This window comes from Eretmochelys imbricata, chromosome 10, assembly GCF_965152235.1.
Source record: "Eretmochelys imbricata isolate rEreImb1 chromosome 10, rEreImb1.hap1, whole genome shotgun sequence".
In the NCBI taxonomy this organism is placed as follows: Eukaryota; Metazoa; Chordata; order Testudines; family Cheloniidae; genus Eretmochelys; species Eretmochelys imbricata.
In genome coordinates, this window is record NC_135581.1 from 69,002,035 (window position 1) to 69,025,418 (window position 23,384).

The 23,384-nt window shown below is 41.1% G+C and overlaps 1 protein-coding gene across 1 annotated transcript in view; it reads right to left on the reverse strand.

Moving 5' to 3' along the window:
* ARNT2 (aryl hydrocarbon receptor nuclear translocator 2) overlaps nt 1-23,384 on the reverse strand; it is a 100,525-nt gene that overhangs the window by 46,549 nt on the left and 30,592 nt on the right. The window contains exons 5-7 of the mRNA XM_077828006.1: nt 8,063-8,165; nt 3,740-3,805; nt 3,234-3,319 (exon numbers count right to left, since the gene is read on the reverse strand). Of these exons, the coding sequence (XP_077684132.1) occupies nt 3,234-3,319; nt 3,740-3,805; nt 8,063-8,165 (255 nt within the window). The remainder of the gene's footprint in view (nt 1-3,233; nt 3,320-3,739; nt 3,806-8,062; nt 8,166-23,384) is intronic.

Below are 23,384 nucleotides of genomic sequence, written 5' to 3' on the forward strand. Positions count from 1 at the left end.
GAAAATTACAGATGCAGATATAAATATACTGGCACATGAAGAGAAGGGAGTTATCTCACAAGTCTGCTGACAGGGCCAATTCGATCAGGGTGGATACAGTCCACTCCCAATAACAGATGAGGAGGTATCAGGAGAGGCAAAGCTGCTTTTGTAACAAGCTAGCCACTCCCGGTCCCTATTCAAGCCCAAATTAATGGTGTTAAATTTTCAAATGAATTTTAGTTCTTCTGTTTCTCTTTGAAGTCTGTTTTTGAAGTTTTTTTGTTCAAGTATAGCTACTTTCTAATCTGTTATAGAATGTCCAGGAAGACTGAAGTGTTCTCCTACTGGCTTTTGCATGTTACTATTCCTGATGTCTGATTTGTGTCCATTTATTCTTTTACGTAGGGACTGTCCGGTTTGGCCAATGTACAGGGCAGAGGGGAATTGCTGGCACATGATGGCATATATAACATTAGTAGATGTGAATGAGCCTCTGATGGTGTGGCTGATGTGGTTGGGTCCTCTGATGGTGTCGCTACAGTAGATATGGGGACAGAGTAGGCAACAAGGTTTGCTACAGGGATTGGTTCCTGGTTTAGTGTTTCTGTGGTGTATAGTTGCTGGTGAGTATTTGCTTCAGGTTGGGGAGGCTGTCTGTAAGCGAGGACTGGCCTGCCTCCCAAGGTCTGGGAGGGTGAGGGATCGTTTTCCAGGATAGGTTGTAGATTGTTGATAATGTGTTGGAGAGGTTTTAGCTGGGGGCTGTAAGTGATGGCCAGCGGTGTTCTGTTATTTTCCTTGTTGGGCCTGTCCTGTAGTAGGTAATTTCTAGGTACCCGTCTCGCTCTGTCAATGTGTTTCCTCTCTTCCCCAGGTGGGTATTGTAGTTTTAAGAATGCTTGATAAAGATCTTGTAGGTGTTTGTCTCTTCTGAGGGACTGGAGCAAATTCGGTTGTATCTTAGGGCTTGGCTGTAGACAATGGATTGTGTGATGTGTCCTGGATGGAAGCTGGAGGCATGTATAGCAGTCAGCAGGTTTCCGGTATAGGGTGGCCTACTTTTGTCATCTCCAACTTAAGGAATATTTTCAACACACAACTGAACAGTGCACTGAGCCACAGGAACCCTTCTACCAACACTACAAGAAGAAGAATTCTGCGTGGTCTCCTCCTGACGGTCGAAATGACAGACTGGACTTCTACATAGAGTGCTTCCGCAGGCGTGCACAGGCTGAAATTGTGAACAAACAGCATCACTTGCCCCACAACCTCAGCAGTACAGAACGCATTGTTGTTAGGTTACTTTAAGCCTTGTACTGCATTTGACTGCACTTTGCTCCATTGACTCTGCTTTCATTCCACGTTACCACTGTGGTCCACTTCAATGAGCGTTTTTCACCAGTGTACGGTCTGCAGTGATGGGTGCCAATTAACCATCTTTACCACCCAAGTAACCCATTAAGCATGACTAGGTGTACTTCTCTGGGTATCCATTTTGCTTATGACCATTTAATTCACTTGCATTTGAAAGTATCAGGAGAAAAACTCTAAAAATTGAACTTTGCTTAAAGTAAAAAAGTACATTTTGTTACAGGACTTATAACCTCTGTTTACTCTGTCTGGAGATAAAAATGACTGAAACATTTTGACAGTTACAGTACACTAATTTAAATTGTATGAGCTTTAGCAATCTTATTACCAGCCATTAGGAATGCAAAGAGGGACTTTTACACTTCTTTGTGGTTCCAAAGTACAGGCAGATGACATGTGGTCTGAATTATGCTTGTCTGAAAGCTGATAAAATTCCAAAAGGATGCATCATTTTAATTTTTGTAGGTATCTCTCTCTCTCTGTGTGAGAGAGTGAGATAATTATATAACCTTTGAAAATATAAATCTGCACAGAATCAATAAGAAATATAAAGCTGCATGTTAAAATCTGCACAAACAATGTACAGATTTAGTGTAATGGGATTTTTGGCACTCCTAATCCCTGGAGTAGCCTGAATAATGTTTGTGGTATACTCAGTCTATAATCACAAAAGGGCAAGACCTCTTGTTCAACAGGAATTGACATACTAAAAAGAATATTAAAATATTCAACTTCTGCAAATGCTAAGGCTAGTCAAACTATCCCTTCATGATGTTGGACTGGTCTCCATTTAGCCTCTCTTTGTGTTCAGACTCTTCCCATCTGTAAATATTCTCATTTGTAATACTGAATTACAGTAGGTGAGTTGTTTTTTCATTGCTGTTCAAAGTAGCATGTAAAGACTTATTTCCCAAAATCCCACATTCAAAACAAAATAACTTAATCAAGATGCAGAGATAGTAATATTCTCCACTCAGTAAATTACTTGTAAGTGAGTATACCGTTACCTAAACTGAAGCCAAAATTTTCAAACATGGGTGTCTAAAAATAGGCACTGGCTTTGGCCAGTTTTTCAGAGGTGCTGAGTACCTGCTGCTTCCACCGCTTCAATGAGAGCTGCAGGTCCTCAAAACCTCTGAAAATCAAGCCATTTTTATTTAGGCACCTAAGTTTGAAAATTGTGGACTACACTTCTGTAGTCATATGGTACCCTCATTCTGAGAGTGCAACTCTTGTAGATGACAATTGATACTCTGCCAGTGTACATCAATGGCTGTCGTATGTGGAGAACCAGGGCAGTATATTGAAAGACTGAGGAGAATATGGATGCGCATTAAAAGTGACGCTGACTGACTTTCTGATTTACAGGAAAATGTACATGGACTAACCAGCTGAAATCAGTCAAAGAGTGTGATCAGTTTTTCTGTACCTCTCAGCAATGCTAACTTTAGAATATCATAATACAACCACATGCACTAGGGCATCACCTGCACACCACAGGGAGCAAATTTGGTCAGGTGTTTTATGGGTTCTTTCCACCTTCCTCTGAAACATCGAGTGTAGGAAACAGGATACTGATGGCCCATTGGCCAGATCTGGTACGCCAAACCGAGCAAGTAAATAAATAGTAAATAAAAGTTGCACAGTCGAGTTGAACACAACGAGCTACCTGGCTGAGATTATCAGTTTATCAGACTGAGGCTGGGATTTTCAAAGGAGCCTGGGGGAGATAGGTACATAAATCATACTGCACTTAGGCTCCTAACTCCCTTTGAAAATCCAGCCACAGATGTCTAACTAGCAAGTTGGTCAATAGATTCTAGAGATCAGTTTGGTCTTGTACATAGTACTATCTATATTGCCCTTAATGGAACTTTTACCTGCTGGTGGCCAGGCCTTGATATATCCAGTGCAGTGGACTACTGCATACTGTGCTTCTCCTTCTTTTACTGGGCCTAGGCCATTCCTATATGAGAATAAACAATACTATTAACAAAATGTTTGATAGCCAATAGAATTTTGTACTAGTACCAATTTTTAATACAAATTTACCAATTACACTAGTAATAATACTTAATACAGCTCTTACACAATGTTCAACAGCTCAAGTGCTGTATAAGCCATATCTAATTATAGGTAAGTATCATTTTACAGATGAGGTACACCCTAAGGAGTCAGTGACAGAGGCAGGATTAGAACTCAGTGATGAGCTCCCAATGCTGTGCTCACTCCACTCTGATGGGATCTCATGCTATTTGTGAAGTGTGAGTCAGATTCTGATATACAAAGACTTGTTCGGGTAAAACTGGGAGATTTAGCGCTAGTGAAATGGACAACTAGAAAAGTTCATTATGATATATTGTAGTGGCAACTGAAACAAACTCACCTGTATCTTTTTCGCATGGTGGTTATTCTGTTCAGAGGTAAATGATCCAAAGGGGCATTTCCACACCTAAAAACAAGCCAGCATTTGAAAGATAATATAAATGCCTGGGGAAAAAAATCCAATTTGAACCCCTTTTAAGGATATATATTCAAGTAATATTGCGTTTGTTTTTGATTGCGTGTCTTAGAAAAGTATTTTCTGAGGGCTTGTCTACACTTACTAGGGGATTGACGTGCAGTGATCAATGCATCGGCAGTCGATTTAGCGGGTCTAGTGAAGACACACTAAAATCGACCGCAGATCGCTCTCCGGTCGACTCCAGCACTCCACCTGAATGAAAAGCGCAAGGGGAGTCACCCGGAGAACGATCGGAGGTCGACATTGCATAGTGTGGACCCTGCGGTAAGTAGATCTAAGTACGTTGACTTCAGTTACATTATTCACGTAGCTGAAGTTGTGTAACTTAGATCGATCTCCCCCCCTACTGTAAACAAGGCCTGAGAAGTTGCTATTACTATAATCCCCACATTGGTTTTTGTTTGTTTGTTTTACTTTTTAGTGCCCCAACTATTTTCAAGATGTAAATAATAAAAAAAACACTAAGAAAACTACTGACTCACAAAAGAAAATCCTACAGTTAACATGAGGCTAAACAAGAAATACAAGAAGAAAACACAGCCCGAAGCAGAGAATCCCAGGATTGGTTTAAGCAGAAACGGGCTGCAGCAGATCACAAACACTTTAAAAACAAATATGAAAACTAGACAAACATACGATTTTGGCCCTCAGCTAAACCATCCAAAAATAATTCCAGCTTCCAGAGGATTTATTAGCACAGAGAATTCGCATACTATATACTTGTGTATTCACCAATTATTTATGTATTAGACATTAGTCATTTGTATGTACACCCATATATAACAATGCTGACCCACATTTGGTATAACCCTTTCTATTGGAATATATGATAGGTACATCAAATATCTACAAACCCTAAACTACTTATGTACTATCCATGTAATGTCACAGAAATTTGTATAAAGAAAAGGAGGACTTGTGACACCTTAGAGACTAACAAATTTATCTGAGCATTTGTTAGTCTCTAAGGTGCCACAAGTCCTCCTTTTCTTTTTGCAGATACAGACTAACACGGCTGCTACTCTGAAACCAGAAATTTGTACATATATATTGGCCCAATATCTGACTACCTGCTACTTGTGTTCCAAACAGAGCTAAGCAGAAAAAGATTCTCTCATCCCACAAAACTTTTTGAGATTTCAAAGTTTCTCCCTGTTCTGCATTGGGATGAAACTGACTTTTCAAAAATCTCAAAAATCAAAGAGACACCCGCCTCTCTGCCAAGAATAGGCAATAGGCCAGTGGTTAGGTCACTCACCTTAGATGTGGGAGACCCCAGGACTTGAAGCTGGGTTTTAGATGTGAATGTTTTGAACACTGGGCTAGTGTGTCAACCTCTTTCTCTGGCCCAATGAATTATTTCATTATTTATACAGAATGGAACAGTTCCAACATGAAAGACAGGAAGATCCAATTGCCCGTTGGTTAGGGCACTAACCTGGAATATGGGAGAGTCAGGTTCAAGTCCCTGCTCCAAATCAGGCAGAGCAGGGTCTAGAACAGGGATCGGCAACCTTTGGCATGCGGCCCATTAGGCAAATCTGCTGCTGGGCCGGGACGGTTTGTTTACCTGCAGCGTCCACAGGTTCGGCAGATCGCAGCTCCCACTGGCTGCAGTTCACCGTTCCAGCCCAATGGGGGCTGTGGGAAGCGGCGCAGGACACGGGATGTGGACGCTGCACGTAAACAAACCATCCCGGCCTGCTAGCCGATTTCCCTGGCGGGCGGCAAGCCAAAGGTTGCCAATCCCTAGTTTAGAACCTTGGTCTCCCACATCCCAGAGGAGTGTCCTAACTACTGGGATAGTAACTATTCTGGTCTGTGGCTGGCACCCTCTGCCTCTCCCTCTCCCCCTAACATTCCATCCTGGACTTGAGAAACTTGACAGAAGTTTTATCAAAACTAGAACATTCCTACAGAAAGCTTTGGTATTGATGAACTGGAATTTTCCAATAAAAAAACATTTTGTTGGAAAACTCCTGACCATATCTAGTTCCAGCTGACTTGTACTGAAGTCAGCTTTGACTACCTAATACCTGGCTAACAGCTATTAATGATACCAAGTAACTTTCTGTTTACAACTTTGATTTGCATACCAGAGTATATTTATTTGTATTTCCAATTGTGTGTCTAACTGCATTTTAATCGTGCATCCATATGCAATTATCCCTTTGAAGCCAAATAAATGGTTTGAAAAGACAAAACTGAGTTTATTTTCATTAAAGAGGAGGAACTATATGGCAAAGAAAGAAGAAATCATGCAGCAAACATGGCAACCTCAAATAATTCACAATATTTGAGGATGTATTGGGGTTTAGGTACGAAGACTCCTTCCCCACTAAGATTTTTTACTAGTCACTGCCAGGAAGTAGGAAGAGAAAGAAATAGTAAAAAAAAAAAAGTTTAGAATTAGACACACAATGGGACTACGCACGCGTGTAAGGTTACTCACACACATTAGTGTTTACAGGATCAGGGCCTTATAAATAACTGTGATTTGGATGGCTGTTTCGAAAAGCTGGGGAACAATTGTAAACTGGATATTAGGTCTGACTCCTGTCTGGTCAAAGACCTCATCACATGATCGGTAAACATGGGCCAGAAGATAAAGAGGTGCATCCTAAATGACGAACAGCAGACTGAATACTCTTACTGAGTCAATATTTGCCTGAATTAATGAATTTTATGTAGCTACAAATTAATAATAGAAGAAAATATTCTTGGAGTACATGAGAGGATATGGGTAGGATACTGGTTTTATGATTCCAAAGCACAAATGTAATTCCTGTTGCTTAGCCCTATAATCATGGGGCTAAGCTGCAGCTTGGAGCATTGTGGAGCACTGGGAGAAGCTGGTATGACAGTGCCTTAAAGGAAACACGCAGGGGTTTTGCTATACTGAAAGGAATGCTGGAACCTGCTCTTCCTCCTTGCTGAGCAGCCTCCTGTCCTATCACTCTGCTGCCATGCTGACATTTGCCCCTTGTTTGGACAGTGCTACCACCACAGCTAGAGTCTCCCTGTTGTGCTTCTCAATGCGAGTAGCCAAATTAGAGCTGCCGCCTCTGTAGATCAGCAGGGGTGCTAGTGTTTCTTCACCCCTCCATAGGACCCATGTAGGGCCAGCCATAATATTGTCTAAAGTAAGTAAGCAACTGTTACATTTATACCACCACTACTATGACACTTCCAAAGCACCCTCAGATTGAAGGCTCTCAAGCAGCTTCACACACTTGAATTGATTAGATTTAATAATTATATTGAATTAGGATGTGTGTCACTTTATGTGTTCAAAACATTATGCACATACAAATTAATCAGACAGGCTGGTCTTGGGCTTGATTTGACCTTCAAACCTTTTGGTTTGTGTTTTTGCATAATTTATTCTCAGCATACAAATTGGAAACAGGAAACAAATGCGACAGTGTGCTTGTCCCCCTCAAAGTCACATTGATGGACCTTTCACCACATTATATCTACTTAATGCTGCTATTACAACTATTCATTTCTCTTACAGGGACACCAAGAGGCCACATTCAGGATCAGGCTCCCTTGTGCAGGTGGCTCCTGTTAATCACTTTCTTGCATGTTATTTGGCAAACAAACATCAGAACAGTCACAGAAACTTACCAGAAGTTTGAAAATTGTGAAATAACTCCCATCTCCTCAGCCCCCCCAGATCTAACATTTACTCATGTATTTAGAATTAACTAGTTGATCACTGATTAATTCTCACATAGCTGGCTAACTCCATAACTAAATTCCTGCTCGTCTTCAACCTATTTTTAGTATTACTGGTTTGTTGGGGAAAAAAACAAAAAAAAAAATGACCCCACAGAGCCAAGTTTCCAGTCTACTTTTGAAGGCTTCTTTCCAGAAGCTTTGATTTAAATAATCAAATTTTAAGAGACAACGGCTTACACTCCAGTGGTTAAGATGGTCTGAGGCTCTCTGGAAAAGCGTACAATACAGCACACTAGTACAGCTATGATTTAATGACTTACTTGTTAATTACAGGCATTGCAGATTGCAAATTGATACTAGATACATAAAAGCAAGCACACTGGAAATGTCTAATCAGCATATGACAGTACATCTCAGATTTTTAAACGAGGTGACAAAATGGGCCAAAATCTTGAGGTCTGAGACGGGATAAGAGTATTGAAGGAATAGAGAATTGTGTACCTCATTCTGCAAATGAAGGAACGCCTTGATCCCATGCACATCCTCATTGAGGACTGCTGACCTTCCTTCTTTACTGTTCCGGTCTTCAAGTCCAAAATTCGCCCTAGAAAAACCAAGGAGAGCAATTCATGATCTTGCCTTTTGCATGCTAAGAACTGACACAAATTAATTTTACATGGGCCCCAAAATGGCCACCCGATAGGTAAAAAATTCTGGAAATTATTAACACAATGTGAAAATGAACCAGCGATCTGGATAAGAAATGCTTCATATAGCATTAAGCAAGACCCTCTTCCCTCTAAGTTTTTTCAATGAGAACAGTAGCTTTCACTAATACAGGCTATATAATTTTAATAGAGAGGCTATTTTTTTAAAATCAACATTTTTTTTTGGTATAGTGTAGCAACAAACCTAGTTAGCGTAAAATAAGATGCAGCTCAGTTGGCATTAAAATGAATGGAAAACCTAGAATATAAAAAAGTCTCCCCATAAATACACAATGACTTAGTTTTGGAAATAAATTTATTCCCACAAATTAAGCCCTGAAATTACTGTCAGATATTTAGATTCACAGAATAATTTTATTCCCATGGGGAACAGGAATTAATTGAAGACATGCACATCCTTGAATGGGAGTAAAATCTTTACAAAACATTTTAAAATTGAATTATTTTAAAAACAGAACTAAGTAGCAAAGAGAATTCCCTTTTGACTATCAAAGGTTTTTGGTGCTGTAGGAATGTTATTCTTACTAACCAAGGGCTGGACTGTGCCTTCACAGCCTTGAGCAAGGGGTGGTACATAAACCACACTAGCCCAGATGTACTCCTGGGAGGCATTGTTATTTGGAGACACCCCTCTAAGGCACAATTCCCTCTCAGTTCCTGCGGTGGTCACAGGGTGCAGGTCTGTGCTACCAGCAAGTTATGACACCATCTCCCCCAGCTCAGCTGTGCTGGCCAATGTGCTAGAGGGATTGGCAAAGGCTCAATCGCTCTCCACAGTCCAGGTAGCTTGCAGAGGGATATAAGTGGGGATAGTCTCTCACTTCTCCATTCTTTCTGCACTGGCCTATTTTCCTAGGCCCCGCCCCAAAATTAATAACTAAAGTTTAGAGGGGAAAAAATCACTATACAAGAGTCAAGTTGATTCACAGATGAAAAAACAATACATGAGAGTGCAGATAATTAATTTTAGATACTGTAGAGAACATGTGAATACGAGAACAATTTCCCATCCATTTCATCAGACAAATCAAGTTAAGCAACTTTAGGATTTTTTTGCCTTCATAGCAAAACACTTCCCTGTACACGAAAAGGAGGAGAAAAGTTGCTTTCAAGGAAAAGAATATTTTTAAACTGAAATAGCCAATATAAATTCCTGCAGTGAAGCTTTTCATAAAAACCAGGAATAAAAATGTTTTTCAAAAAAGTAATAGAAATATTTCTGCTTTTATCACTAAGCAGCATACCAAAAACATATAAGCACCCTCTACAGTACTAGATAGCTACTAACTTTAAAATTGCCCATGTCATAAATATAAAGGGAAGGGTAAACCCCTTTGAAATCCCTCCTGGCCAGGGGAAAGCTCCTCTCACCTGTAAAGGGTTAAGAAGCTAAAGGTAACCTCGCTGGCACCTGACCAAAATGACCACCTGGTGGCTGAACTTTGTGACTTTGTCCTTACCCATAACTATTTCACATTTGGGGACAATGTATACCTTCAGATCAGCGGCACTGCTATGGGTACCCGCATGGCCCCACAGTATGCCAACATTTTTATGGCTGATTTAGAACAACGCTTCCTCAGCTCTCGTCCCCTAAAGCCCCTACTCTACTTGCGCTATATTGATGACATCTTCATCATCTGGACCCATGGAAAAGAAGCCCTTGAAGAATTCCACCATGATTTCAACAATTTCCATCCCACCACCAACCTCAGCCTGGTCCAGTCCACACAAGAGATCCACTTCCTGGACACTACAGTGCTAATAAACAATGGTCACATAAACACCACCCTATACCGGAAACCTACTGACCGCTATTCCTACCTGCATGCCTCCAGCTTTCACCCTGACCACACCACCCGATCCATCGTCTACAGCCAAGCTCTGCGATACAACCGCATTTGCTCCAACCCCTCAGACAGAGACAAACACCTACAAGATCTCTGTCAAGCTTTCTTACAACTACAATACCCACCTGCGGAAGTAAAGAAACAGATTGATAGAGCCAGAAGAGTTCCCAGAAGTTACCTACTACAGGACAGGCCTAACAAAGAAAATAACAGAACTCCACTAGCCGTCACCTTCAGCCCCCAACTAAAACCCCTCCAACGCATTATTAAGGATCTACAACCTATCCTAAAGGATGACCCAACACTCTCACAAATCTTGGGAGACAGGCCAGTCCTTGCCTACAGACAGCCCCGCAACCTGAAGCAAATACTCACCAACAACCACATACCACACAACAGAACCACTAACCCAGGAACTTATCCTTGCAACAAAGCCCGTTGCCAATTGTGCCCACATATCTATTCAGGGGACACCATCACAGGGCCTAATAACATCAGCCACACTATCAGAGGCTCGTTCACCTGCACATCCACCAATGTGATTTATGCCATCATGTGCCAGCAATGCCCCTCTGCCATGTACATTGGTCAAACTGGACAGTCTCTACGTAAAAGAATAAATGGACACAAATCAGATGTCAAGAATTATAACATTCATAAACCAGTCGGAGAACACTTCAATCTCTCTGGTCACGCAATCACAGACATGAAGGTCGCTATCTTAAAACAAAGAAACTTCAAATCCAGACTCCAGCGAGAAACTGCTGAATTGGAATTCATTTGCAAATTGGATACTATTAATTTAGGCTTAAATAGAGACTGGGAGTGGCTAAGTCATTATGCAAGGTAGCCTATTTCCTCTTGTTTTTTCCTACCCCCCCCCCCCCCCAGATGTTCTGGTTTAACTTGGTTTTAAACTTGGAGAGTGGTCAGTTTGGATGAGCTATTACCAGCAGGAGAGTGAGTCTGTGTGTGTATGGGGGTGGGTTTTTGGAGGGGGGTGAGGGAGTCAGAGAACCTGGATTTGTGCAGGAAATGGCCTAACTTCATTATCATGCACATTGTGTAAAGAGTTGTCACTTTGGATGGGCTATCACCAGCAGGAGAGTGAATTTGTGTGGGGGGGTGGAGGGTGAGAAAACCTGGATTTGTGCTGGAAATGGCCTAACCTGATGCTCACTTTAGATAAGCTATTACCAGCAGGACAGTGGGGTGGGAGGAGGTATTGTTTCATATTCTCTGTGTATATATAAAGTCTGCTGCAGTTTCCACGGTATGCATCTGATGAAGTGAGCTGTAGCTCACGAAAGCTCATGCTCAAATAAATTGGTTAGTCTCTAAGGTGCCACAAGTCCTCCTTTTCTTAATGAGGAGACAAGATACTTTCAAAAGCTGGGAGGAGGGAGAGAAACAAAGGGTCTGTGTCTGTCTGTATGCTGGTCTTTGCCAGGGATAGACCAGGAATGGAGTCTTAGAACTTTTAGTAAGTAATCTAGCTAGGTATGTGTTAGATTATGATTTCTTTAAATGGCTGAGAAAAGAATTGTGCTGAATAGAATAACTATTTCTGTCTGTGTATCTTTTTTGTAACTTAAGGTTTTGCCTAGAGGGGTTCTCTATGTTTTTGAATCTAATTACCCTGTAAGATATCTACCATCCTGATTTTACAGGGGGGATTTCTTTATTTCTATTTACTTCTATTTTTATTAAAAGTCTTCTTGTAAAAAACTGAATGCTTTTTCATTGTTCTCAGATCCAAGGGGTTGGGTCTGTGGTCACCTATGCAAATTGGTGAGGCTTTTTATCCAACATTTCCCAGGAAAGGGGGGGGTGCAAGTGTTGGGAGGATTGTTCATTGTTCTTAAGATCCAAGGGTCTGGGTCTGTAGTCACCTAGGCAAATTGGTGAGGCTTTTTACCAAACCTTGTCCAGGAAGTGGGGTGCAAGGTTTTGGGAAGTATTTTGGGGGGAAGGACGCGTCCAAACAGCTCTTCCCCAGTAACCAGTATTAGTTTGGTGGTGGTAGCGGCCAGTCCAAGGACAATGGGGGGAATATTTTGTACCTTGGGGAAGTTTTTGACCTAAGCTGGTAAAGATAAGCTTAGGAGGTTTTTCATGCAGGTCCCCACATCTGTACCCTAGAGTTCAGAGTGGGGGAGGAACCTTGACAGCCCATATGTGTTCCTTTGGCACTGAACGCTTTGACAAAGCATGCTACCTGAAAGTCACAATTTTAAGAGTAGCGTTTCACTTTGTAATGTCTTAAGAAGATGTGTCAGATAATATTTAATGGGCCAGATCGTGCCCTGACTTACATCCCATGTAACCTCAGTGACACGCATGGGGAGTGAGTCAGAAAATTATTTTGAGCAATAGATATTATGACACAGCTCTCAAGCAGTTTGTTTCAATTGTCACTCAAATGTTTATTAGCTTTTGCGTAGTTGGAACAATGTTTATTGTTACAGTTTATGAATAAATATATAATATTAAAATAAAGGGGAAGGGGGTGTTAATACTAATTAAACAGATAAAAGGCCAAGTTTTCCGCTGCGCTTCAACTAGTTTCCAGCATTGTGCTCATGAATATAGACTCTCTGGGGGCAAGAACTGTCTCCTACAGGACTGGGTCCTCTAGGGACTGCTGTAATACAAATAAAATAATCATCATTATAGCGATGTTAGAGCTGCAGAGTATGCATGACTGTAAACTGGGCAGATGCCTCCCTACCCAGCCTGCACATACCAATGTGTTTGTACACACAAGCAGTGGTGCAGGAACATCTGTGGACACAAGTTTAGAGGCTAGTTTTAAAAACATGAACCATGTAGCATTTGGAGCCCCCCGTGTACTATATATGTTGACAGTACTACACAGACACCATTAGTACAATTATAAGAGGGAGGTCCTGATTTCTAATGGTGCCAATTAAGATACATGCATCTCAGATTGCCACTGATGTAAACCTAAGACTGTAAAAGAGGCTGGAAGATAGAATGATGTGTGTAGCAAAATGTATTTTTCAAGGGCACTAGAGGAAATAAAAACAGGCTTTCAGCCTTTATCTGCACTCCTAATGAGGTCTGGAAAGCCACAAAATGCTGATCTAATGCTGTATCACAATGTCTGTCATGATATTTTATCAGTGTGATGACACAGGACTGCATCAACACAACATCACCAGGTACCAGTGCCACATTACAGTCTCATCCCCTTCTCTCTCACCACTCCATTCTTGACTACGTGGATTGCTCCTTCCTAACTTCACTGGGTTAAGAAATGAGGGTCCTGGCATTTTTTACATTGTTGGATCCAGTTGCTCGGCACTCCCCACTTCGTCTGGCACACTCTTATCAGGCAGCTTGGATAGATCACCAGACACTGTTGCTACACCTGGGAGCAAGTACCTATCAGAAGTATGAATCTCTCATAGTCACATGTAGGACTCTGAAGATCTGCTCACGGCTCGAGGATCAGTGACACAGACGGACATCTGCTTTATCATCTCCAGAACTACAGTTTGCTACAGCTGCTCACATGGTGGACCCTGGAGAATGCCAAATTACAATCAAGCACAGAGCAAATAAATCACAGCTGCATGCCATATGAGCAGCTAAGATCTATATCCTGATGATAATTCTGTCATAAGATCATAAAATATTCATCCCTCTGTGTGCTTCTGCATCTGTTACACTAATACCATTTCGCTGGTGATATATGTTCATTTAAAATCTCTCCACAGGAAATACATGTGCAAAACACATTTGATTCTGATGCCAGCAACAATATTCTGATTAATAAGAACATTTTGTGGAATAGTAATACAAATTACTGTAATATAATACTATACACATTATGTGCATCTTCTTTTTTTCTAGTATATTCCATAGATCAGTCTTAAGAGAAAAGGTCCAAAACAGGTAACACATCAACATTACCATCTGAATCACTGATCAGCTTTGGCAGTAAACTGATTATTTTGTGTGTAGTTTATTTTAGTTTTAAACTAAATCCTTACCCTGCTCCAGATCTAGCAAGCACAGTGCCCACTTCCCAGCCACAACACTGCTCTGAATGACACTTGGACCTCATCATCATTCTAGTATCTGCAGAGCTTAAATTATACTGTAGTTTGCTTTGCAGAGGAAGAATGAATGAAAAATTGAGCAGAATACCAAAAGGTGAACCACAATACAATCCAGGCTCCTGATGTCAGCTACTATTGCTGTTAGATGCTGCCAAAGTCAATAAGCATGATGAAGGACAGGGTTCAGAAGATTAATTATCTGTGTAAAATTAGAAAGAGCCATGCAAGGATCTCACCACTAATAAGAATGGCAAGTAACCAATCCAAAACAGTGATGATACAGGCCACAGACGCTCCTATACTGTGACAAATTTTCAATCAGGTTCTAAAAATGTTCCCATAATGATCACAGGTGCATCTGTATACAAGTACAAAAACCTGACCCTTGCATGTGCAAATGGGTATTTGTGTATGTAGCAGCTCATTTTCCATTTTGATACTCCAATCCTTTTTTCATAAGGGAATATCTGAGATGGACCTACGCCATAAAGTTCAGACCCAAGTCTGGAGTTTCTCAATGTTCATTGGGTTTCCAAGCTGGGATTTTGGCTCAAGCCTATCTTTATGAAATAGCTGCAGACCTTTCAAAAATTTGGCCCTCTGTGTTTAAAGATTGCATGCAAAATTTTATAAGCAGATAATCAGACACAACCTATGCTTTCTTACTTTTTCCCCATTCTTTCTTTGGTGAATTTGATTCCCCCTAGAGAGAGAGACAAGGTGGTTGAGGTAATATCTTTTATTAGACCAACTTCTGTTTGAGAAACAGATAAGATTCCCACTAGACAGCTAAACCTAATTTCTAATTCCATAGCAAGCTCTTTTCCTCTGTTTGATTCCTCACTCCCACAGTGTCTCTTCCTACAAGCAGTAATTTAAGGACAAAAAAGAATGGTATGGCAGGGTAGACAGTTACAGCTTTACTTCTTCAGGAATCCTCCCTACAGAGCGTCCTTCAAGTCCAGTTTCCTTCCAAATGCCCTTCTTCCCAAAGATAAAATTATCACCATCAGACAACATTATTTTCACAATGACCAACTTAGAGACTGGGGTCTGCTGCATGGCAGTGTAATACCCCTCTTGGGAAACAAAAGACCTCCTGTTCTCTAAGCCTGGATGGGATTTCGTTTGTACAATTGGCAAGGTACATAATGGGGCTTTCTACTTAACTCTGAAACATCAGGGATAGGCTGATGCAAGAGGCAGAATCTTGGACTTCATAGAACAATGGTCGGATCTGGTAGTAAATCTTACATTCCCTTGGACATCATCACTAACAGCAAATATCAAGCTTCACATAGTAGGCCACAGAGTCTCATTTTTAAAGGACAAAGTTAGCATTTTTACAATTAATCTCAGCCCCTTTATTTTCTAAATATTCTTTTTTTTCCCCTGTAAAGATAAAATAAATGACAAAATTAAAAGTTTGGTTTGGCCAACTTAACAAAAGACGACTTTGTGCTCCTTGAAAATACTCCACATGCTGCTCAGGGAAGACAAATAGAACACAGGAATAGTGCACCAAAGGAATCCTTATGAAAACCCACAACATCTTTATTGTGGTATAATAAAAAGGAGCAAACCAGGATAGGGATGCAGGAAAACAAGAGGAAATGATTAACAATGAAAGCAAACTAATGGTCAAGTGACTGATGCTATCTGATGTGGTTCCAAATATAAGCTGACCGCTGAATTTCAGGGTCACTGGACAAAAGACTATTCTACAATGATGCGAGTCATTAGAATTTTAATACTTTCAAAAGGTAACAGAGCCAATCTTACAGATTATGTGCATGGAGAGTAGTTTCAAATAAAACTTCTAGTTGCAACCCTACCATGCTAAACAGCAATGGTCAGAAATGAATTAATTATTATTATATTTGTATTGCAGTAGCACATTTGGCCCCAATCAAGGAGCAGGGCCTCACTGTGCTAGGCACTGTACAAACGATGCTCCCTGATCCAAAGAGTTTACCACCTAAGTAAATTCTTGGGAGAATTTCAAGAGCACGATACAAAATGAAGTGCACATTACAAAGTTATCTCTATTACGGTAGCTCAAGCAAAGAACATGAAAGGTTTGGATGGAGACAACATGATAGAAGACCTGCTTCTGTTCCACTGAAGTCCATGAGGAGCAGGATCAGACCTGTAACATGACAGTTACTCATTCTTGATTTTGAATAAGTGATCAATTAAGTTCCAGAAAGCTGAATTTGGGAGCATTGATGAGCAATCAGAACAGAACATTTTCTTGTAGTTGACTATATGCTAGTATGGAGAAATGTGACAGACATCAGAATTTAGATTTCAGCAATTTTAATTTGACTTTTGGTTACTTAATCCAAACTGTATTGAGGATTTCTGATATACACCAGTTAAGTTTATTTCTTCATTGACGTATTTCATCGCCAGTTTACTTTTCAATTGTCATTCTATCCACACTCACTGACTGGTATTAAATATTAAAGGCCGTATCTCAGCTAGTGGAAATTGCGATAACTCCATTGAAATCAACAGAGCTGTGATGATTTACACCAGTGGATCATATGGCCTGAAATGCATAAATACAATGTTTCAAACGGGTAGATCAAATGGTCTAAATCTGATTGATTCAGCTATAGCTGAATCAACCATCGGATATTAAGAAGCTAATTCTGACTCATCATCATCATTTTACTGCATTAATACAAAAATCAAAAGGAAAAAAAATGGCTGTTTACAAGTTACGCTCTTAAAATCATTCGTAAAGACCACCACACAGTTAAGACAGCTCGGCCAGGGCTTTAAGCTATATTAAGTTACTACAACAGGATATATTTACATCTTCCCCATGGATCCTCGGTGTTTCCAAATTGGCTTAAGAGTAATATATTCCTAACCTAAGTGGGAAGAAAAACACGATACTCCGTGACTCTCCTTCCTCCCTGAAACATATACATGGCCATGAGCACATGAAACAGGATGGTCCTTTAGAAAATGTTCACCATGTGGTAGGTACTGTCTGCACACATGCAGGAGGACACAGGCTCTACCCTTGCTTACACTCTAAGGCCCCAATCCTGCAGGTGACAGTGCACAGGCTGACTGCTGCACTCACAAGGAGCTCCAGAGACTGAAACAGGGTTTGCTGTGGATGCAACACAGAGTCTGCATGCTGTCAATTGCAGGATAGGGCCCTAGGAAGACAACAAGCAAGCAAGTTCTTAAATATCTGAATATGAAAGTTATCAAATATCAGCAGTACACATTAGGTTATATTACAATGTTAAAAATATAATAAACTAATAAAATAAATCCAAGAGAAATGTTCATCTCTGGTCCTCACTGAGATGAAGAGAGACTTTTAACACTGTACAATTAAGAGGAGCAACAGCATTTTTACTCCAGGCTACGCATTCAAACATTGGGGTGAGTTTTAGACTAGCCCAAGTTTTACATAGCCACACAATTGTCTGTGTTGTACACAAATACCAATGTCATGGCACAGATCCCTCAGGCAGAACCTTGTTAATCTTCTGTTCATTATACCACTACCCCTTTATGCTCCCTCTTGAGCTGGTGTCCCCTTTTCTCTCTTTAATCTGTGACAAAACTACAGGAATTCTTGATTATGTTTAAAATACATGGGCCGGGGGGACTGGGGGGGGGCATGAAAAACACATTCAACACACACTGCAATATGACAAGCTGAAGAGATAGAGAGAGCGCGCTATCCTTTTATGCTTGACTTCCTCACTGCAAACTTCTGCCACACACAACTTCTGCAAGATGAGAGTGGCATTCTTTGAAATATCCACTTTCCATTGATTCAGACATACCATGCACATGATGTAGAGCTGCTAGTATTCTGTGCCTCACGTAATTGATATATCATGCAGAACAGATGGGCTTGATGGCTTTTGCATATTTAAATATTTATTTTGTATTATTATTTCTAGGAAACATTCACATTTTAAATTCAGAGAAAAAAAGAGGTTCTGGGTAGTACAATAGGTGCCGGTTCAAATTCTAGTTTAGATTATGAGTAAAATGAGTTTGATGGGACAGCCTCATCCCATGCTTGCATTTGGCCACCATAACCAGCATGAATACAATCCCTGCTTCAGAAAAGACTCGAAATTGAACAGTGAAGGTGGTGAGGTGAGAGAGGGATGGGTTGATTCGGGTCAGCCCTGAAGTGTACTGGCAGAGGGGGAAGGAGGGTAGAACTTGACTGGCATAATGCCTGACTCCTGCCAATGCTATTAGTTTCTCATTTTCCTGAGAATTAAATGAGTACACAAATGAAAAAAGAAGATGAAAAATTATAGCTAGTGAAAAGTGTTAGATGCAAGGACCATAGCATTGTGTGTATAATATAAAAATGCTCATCCCAATAAATACAAATGCAAAATGAATCAACTTTCTTCAGATTGTAACAAATCCATGACCACGAATGACTGCACAGTTGTCAAAGTACTGCAAGCCATGGCAACTCAGAACCACATGGGGGCAGCACAGATAGAGCTCAGATCCTTCTGCTTCAAAATCAGAGGTTCCTACTACATAAGTGAGACACTTCTTCAGCTGTGAGCAGTATAGGGCCTATGAAACAGCTTAACGGTTCTAGTTCTGTCCAGCAGACAGCAGTAACAGCACACAGTACATTACAAAATCGTAAGTTCTCATTACACAGTGAGTTTCTATGACTGCAGATAATAGTTCCCAATAGCCTAACACATTATGATTTACAAAGAGTCCTGATGAATTATAGCCATCTCTGTACACAAATAGCACAAGTAAGAAATACACATGCTCATTACTTGATACATAAAGAATACAGGCTGTACTGTTGATTTATTTTTCTTCACAACTATAGATATGATATCTTAATGAATGAGTGGAGCAACTATAACCTGTTAGCTCCAAATAAGTGAAAAGAAATCTCACTTTATCAAACATCCACGCTATTAAATATGCTATTTAGAATGAGCATATACTCTATACCAGTGTTTTTCAAACTGTGGGTCGTGACCCAGCACTGGGTCGTGGAATGTAAGGCACTGGGTCACAGCGGCTCTGGTCAGCACCGCCGACCGGGCCGTTAAAAGTCCCGTCATTGGTGCTGCCCGGCTAAGGCAGGCTAGTCCCTACCTGTTCCAACACTGCACTATGTCCCAGAAGCCGCCAGCAGCAGGTCTGGCTCCTGGGGGGCCCACGGAAGAGCTGCCTCTGCACCCCAGCTGCGCTACTGATCTGGAGCTGCCGGAGGTAAGCCTGCGCCCCAACCCTCTGCCCCAGCCCCGAGCCCCCCCTCAAACCCAGAGCCCCTTCCTGCACCCCAAACCCCTCATCCCCGGCCCCACCCCAGAGCCCTGACTCCCTTCTGCACCCCAACCCCCTGCCCCAGTCCTGAGCCCCCTCCCACACTCTGAATCCCTCATTCCCGGCCCCACCCCAAGCCCTCACTCCTGCATCCCAACCCTCTGCCCCAGCCCTGAGCCCCTCCCACAACCCAAATCCCTCTGCCTCAGCTCCGTTGGGTCATGGGCATCAACAATTTTCTTTAACTGGGTCGCCAGAGAAAAAAGTTTGAAAACCACTGTTCTATACTGCACATTTTTCCTCTGTACTAATTAAAAATTCCTCAACTATCTATCACTACATGATGGACAATGTAAATGCAAGCCAGCAAAAGCTGGTTTTCTTCACTGGCTCAGTCCTCAGTGGAATTATTTTAAGCTCTGTATTGCTGTTAATGTTTACTGCATTTAACTGTGACAGATGTTGTATAAAAATTAATGTCATGCTATGACATTCTTACAACAGAATGAAGTGTGGATTCATATCAACACCAATTAAAAGCAAAAAAAAATAAAAAGTAATATGACTGAAATGTAGCGGTTTTTGTAAATTTTTCTTTCTTCTATTGGCAAGAGGAAGAGCTGAGCTGTGGTAAGGGAACTGTAAGGATTTTTTTAAGTGAAGTAAAACAGCCCATATTGCAGATGTTTTCCTCATTTAACTTCTTACAAAGCTCATAAGGCCAAAAGGTCTCCATTATGTCTGCCCTCATATTTGACTAATCAGTCTGCATCACGTAATTCTCCACAGTGTGGGGCAAACGTGCATCATCACAATGAAATTAAAAAGGAAACTATGTGGGCTTTTTGAGTCTTGCAACTGCGTTATTTTTAAAAGGCTAGTATTACTTATCACACGTGAGCTTTGCTGCAGATAAAGCCTGTCAAAACTGAAAAGGCAACAAGTAAATGATTCAAATCACATGTTTAAAGCTAATTAGGTTACAAAATAACAAAAAGGAGAATAAAGATCTTTTAAGGGCAATTCTGCATTAATGTATACTCAAAACTCCCACTTATGTAATGATCATATCATTTATGTAGGAAGAACAAAACCTACGCTAAGCAGTATATTGGTGTGACCTTAAAGAAGTCATTTAAACTCTCCAAGGCTCAGTCCCCCATTTGTAAAAATGGGATAGTAATCCTTCCTTTTCCTTCTCTTTGTCTGTTGTGGCTATTTAACCTATGAACTCTTTGGGTCATGAACTGTAACTTACTAAAGGCTTGTACAGTGCTTAGCAAAAGATCTCCTGATCTCAGTATATATCTCTAGGTCAGTGGTGGGCAGACTGTGGCCCACCAGGGTAATCTGCTGGCGGGCCGCAAGACAGTTTGTTTACATAGACCGTCTGCAGGCATGGCCGCCCGCAGCTCCCAGTGGCCGGGGTTCACCGTTCCTGGCCAATGGGAGGTGCGGGAAGCAGCATGGGTCGCAGGGACATGCCGGCCGCCGCTGCCCACAGCTCCCATTGGCCGGGAACAGCAAACCGCAGCCATTGGGAGCTGTGGGCGGCCGTGCCAATGTAAACAAACTGTCTTGCGGCCCGCCAGCAGATTACCCTGATGGGCAGCGTGCGGCCTGCAGTTTTCCAACCACTGCTCTAGGTCCTACCACAATACAAATTAATAATAATAGGGGTTAATAATTCCATCTCCCCTATACAAAATGAGGTGGGCAGTTGTACTGTGTGTTCTGTTACAGCTTCCAGATGAATTTCAAGGAAAGTCCAAGTAGGAGAAAATTACAACTGCCCAGCCTGTAGGTGAGCAAGGCATGAATGACTGTAGGTCCACATTAGAGTAGACTTTCCAGAGCTGGAGATGGAACCCAAAACCCAGAGACGGAAACAGCTACTCCAAAATGCTTTCTCAACATGGAATTCCATGCTGGGAGAACACTCCGAAGTAACTTTATAAAAATACTGTAACTCACAGATTAAAACCTAAACCAAAGAACAAGATGTGAACCACACTCAGTTTTATGAACTGCATGGGCATTCCTACACCACCAAAATAAAATAAATAATAATAGTTTAATATGAATGCTACCAACCTCCATTAAAATTATCTGCCTGCTTAAAGATCTCTTGAGAAATACTGCTGCTAAATGAGCTCCAGTTTCCTGATGCTGCTCTTATTAGGTCGTCAAGATCATGTCACAAGTAATTTCCCTGGCTACAGGATTTTCACAGGTTTTAATTCTATTAAATAAAATAAAGTATAATCTGGTACCAGAATTTATCTGTGGTTTCTCTGTCAACATGAGCTAAGTTTAGATTTAACGACCTCTAATGATTTCCAAACTAATTGCTGGGGAACACCAAGCCACAATGAGGGAATGACCACGCTAGGAGGTTCTACTGTACAGTGGCATTCATTTTCCATCAAAAAAATTCAGAACAAGCTAAGTTTGACAGAGCATGCTGTAGAACAGGATGGTGAGAGGAGAATCTGCCATGAATGCTTACTGTTCTTTTAGCTCTGTCTTTGGCAGCTAAGAAGTAATTAGTAGTAATGGAGAGTTTCCACAATGATATGCTACACCGGCTCCATGCATAGAATTCCCTTTAAAGTGCATGCAAAGCAACTGTAGCACCAGGCGCTGCAGCATCAGACCCATAGAGGATGTTATTTCTGTTGTTTCCATTTAACGAACGTAAACTTCAGTATGCCCTTTCTATTGCAAATCTCTTTTTAAAATGCCTCTGCATTACTGAAGTGTTATTACTCCCACTTTACCTGAAGGTTGATCTTACATGTGGTGAAAGATTGGACAGCTATAGTCAACTTTTCAGATGTGAAGTCTGTGGCAAATTTAATTGGACAGATAAGATAAAATGTTTTGGCTCTGATTCTACTCTCCCTTATACTGTAACTCAACTGATGTCAGTGGAATTACACTGGTGCAAGAGGAGAATCAGGCTCTGTTTTTTGTGTTATTCTTGCCTCATGAAACAGAGTTTTAAAAAAAAGCTTCTAAACTAATCCATAGAAAGTGTAAGGTCACAGTGTCTCCCCCTCAGTCTTACTATCTGCCGTTTGTTGTCATGATGTAATGCTTCTAGCATGTGTTTCATTATTGTGAGAGTAGTCTCACTCTGTGCACTACAAGAGAGCTTAGCGGGTGGAATTTAGAAAGGGACTCCATTTCTTATGCAGCTTCTATTGAGCTTAGTTTGAAACAATCTCCCTTAATTAAAACACTGCTTGTTTTTCTAGTCTGCATCCAGAGAGTTTTTATACTTCACATAGCATCATAGAAAGGTGGGGCTGGAAGGGATCTCGAGAGGTCATCTAATCTAGCCCCCTGAGCTGAGGCAGGACCAAGTACAGCTAAACCATCCCTGGCAGCTATTTGTCTAACTTGTTCTTAAAAACCCACCAATCACAGGGATTCTACAACCTCCCTTCAAAGCCCATTCCAGAGTTTAAGTACCCTTATAAGTAGAAAGTGTTTCCTAAAATCTAACCTCAGTCTCCCTTGAAGCAGAGTAAGCTGATTACTTCTTATTTTCCATGTCCACTGATGGTAGGACAACGGATAACGTCCTCTTTATAAAAGCCCTTAACATAGTTGAAGACTTATCACATCCCCACTCAGACTTCTTTATTCAAGACTAAACATGCCTAATTCTTTCAACCCTTCCTCCTAGGTCAGGTTTTCTAAACCTTTTATCATTTTTTTTTGCTCTCCTCTGGATGCTCTCTAATTTGTCCACATATTTCTTAAAGTGTGGCATGCAAAACTGGACACAGTACTCCAGATGAGGCCTCACCAATGCCAAGTAGAGCAGTTATATACGATATGC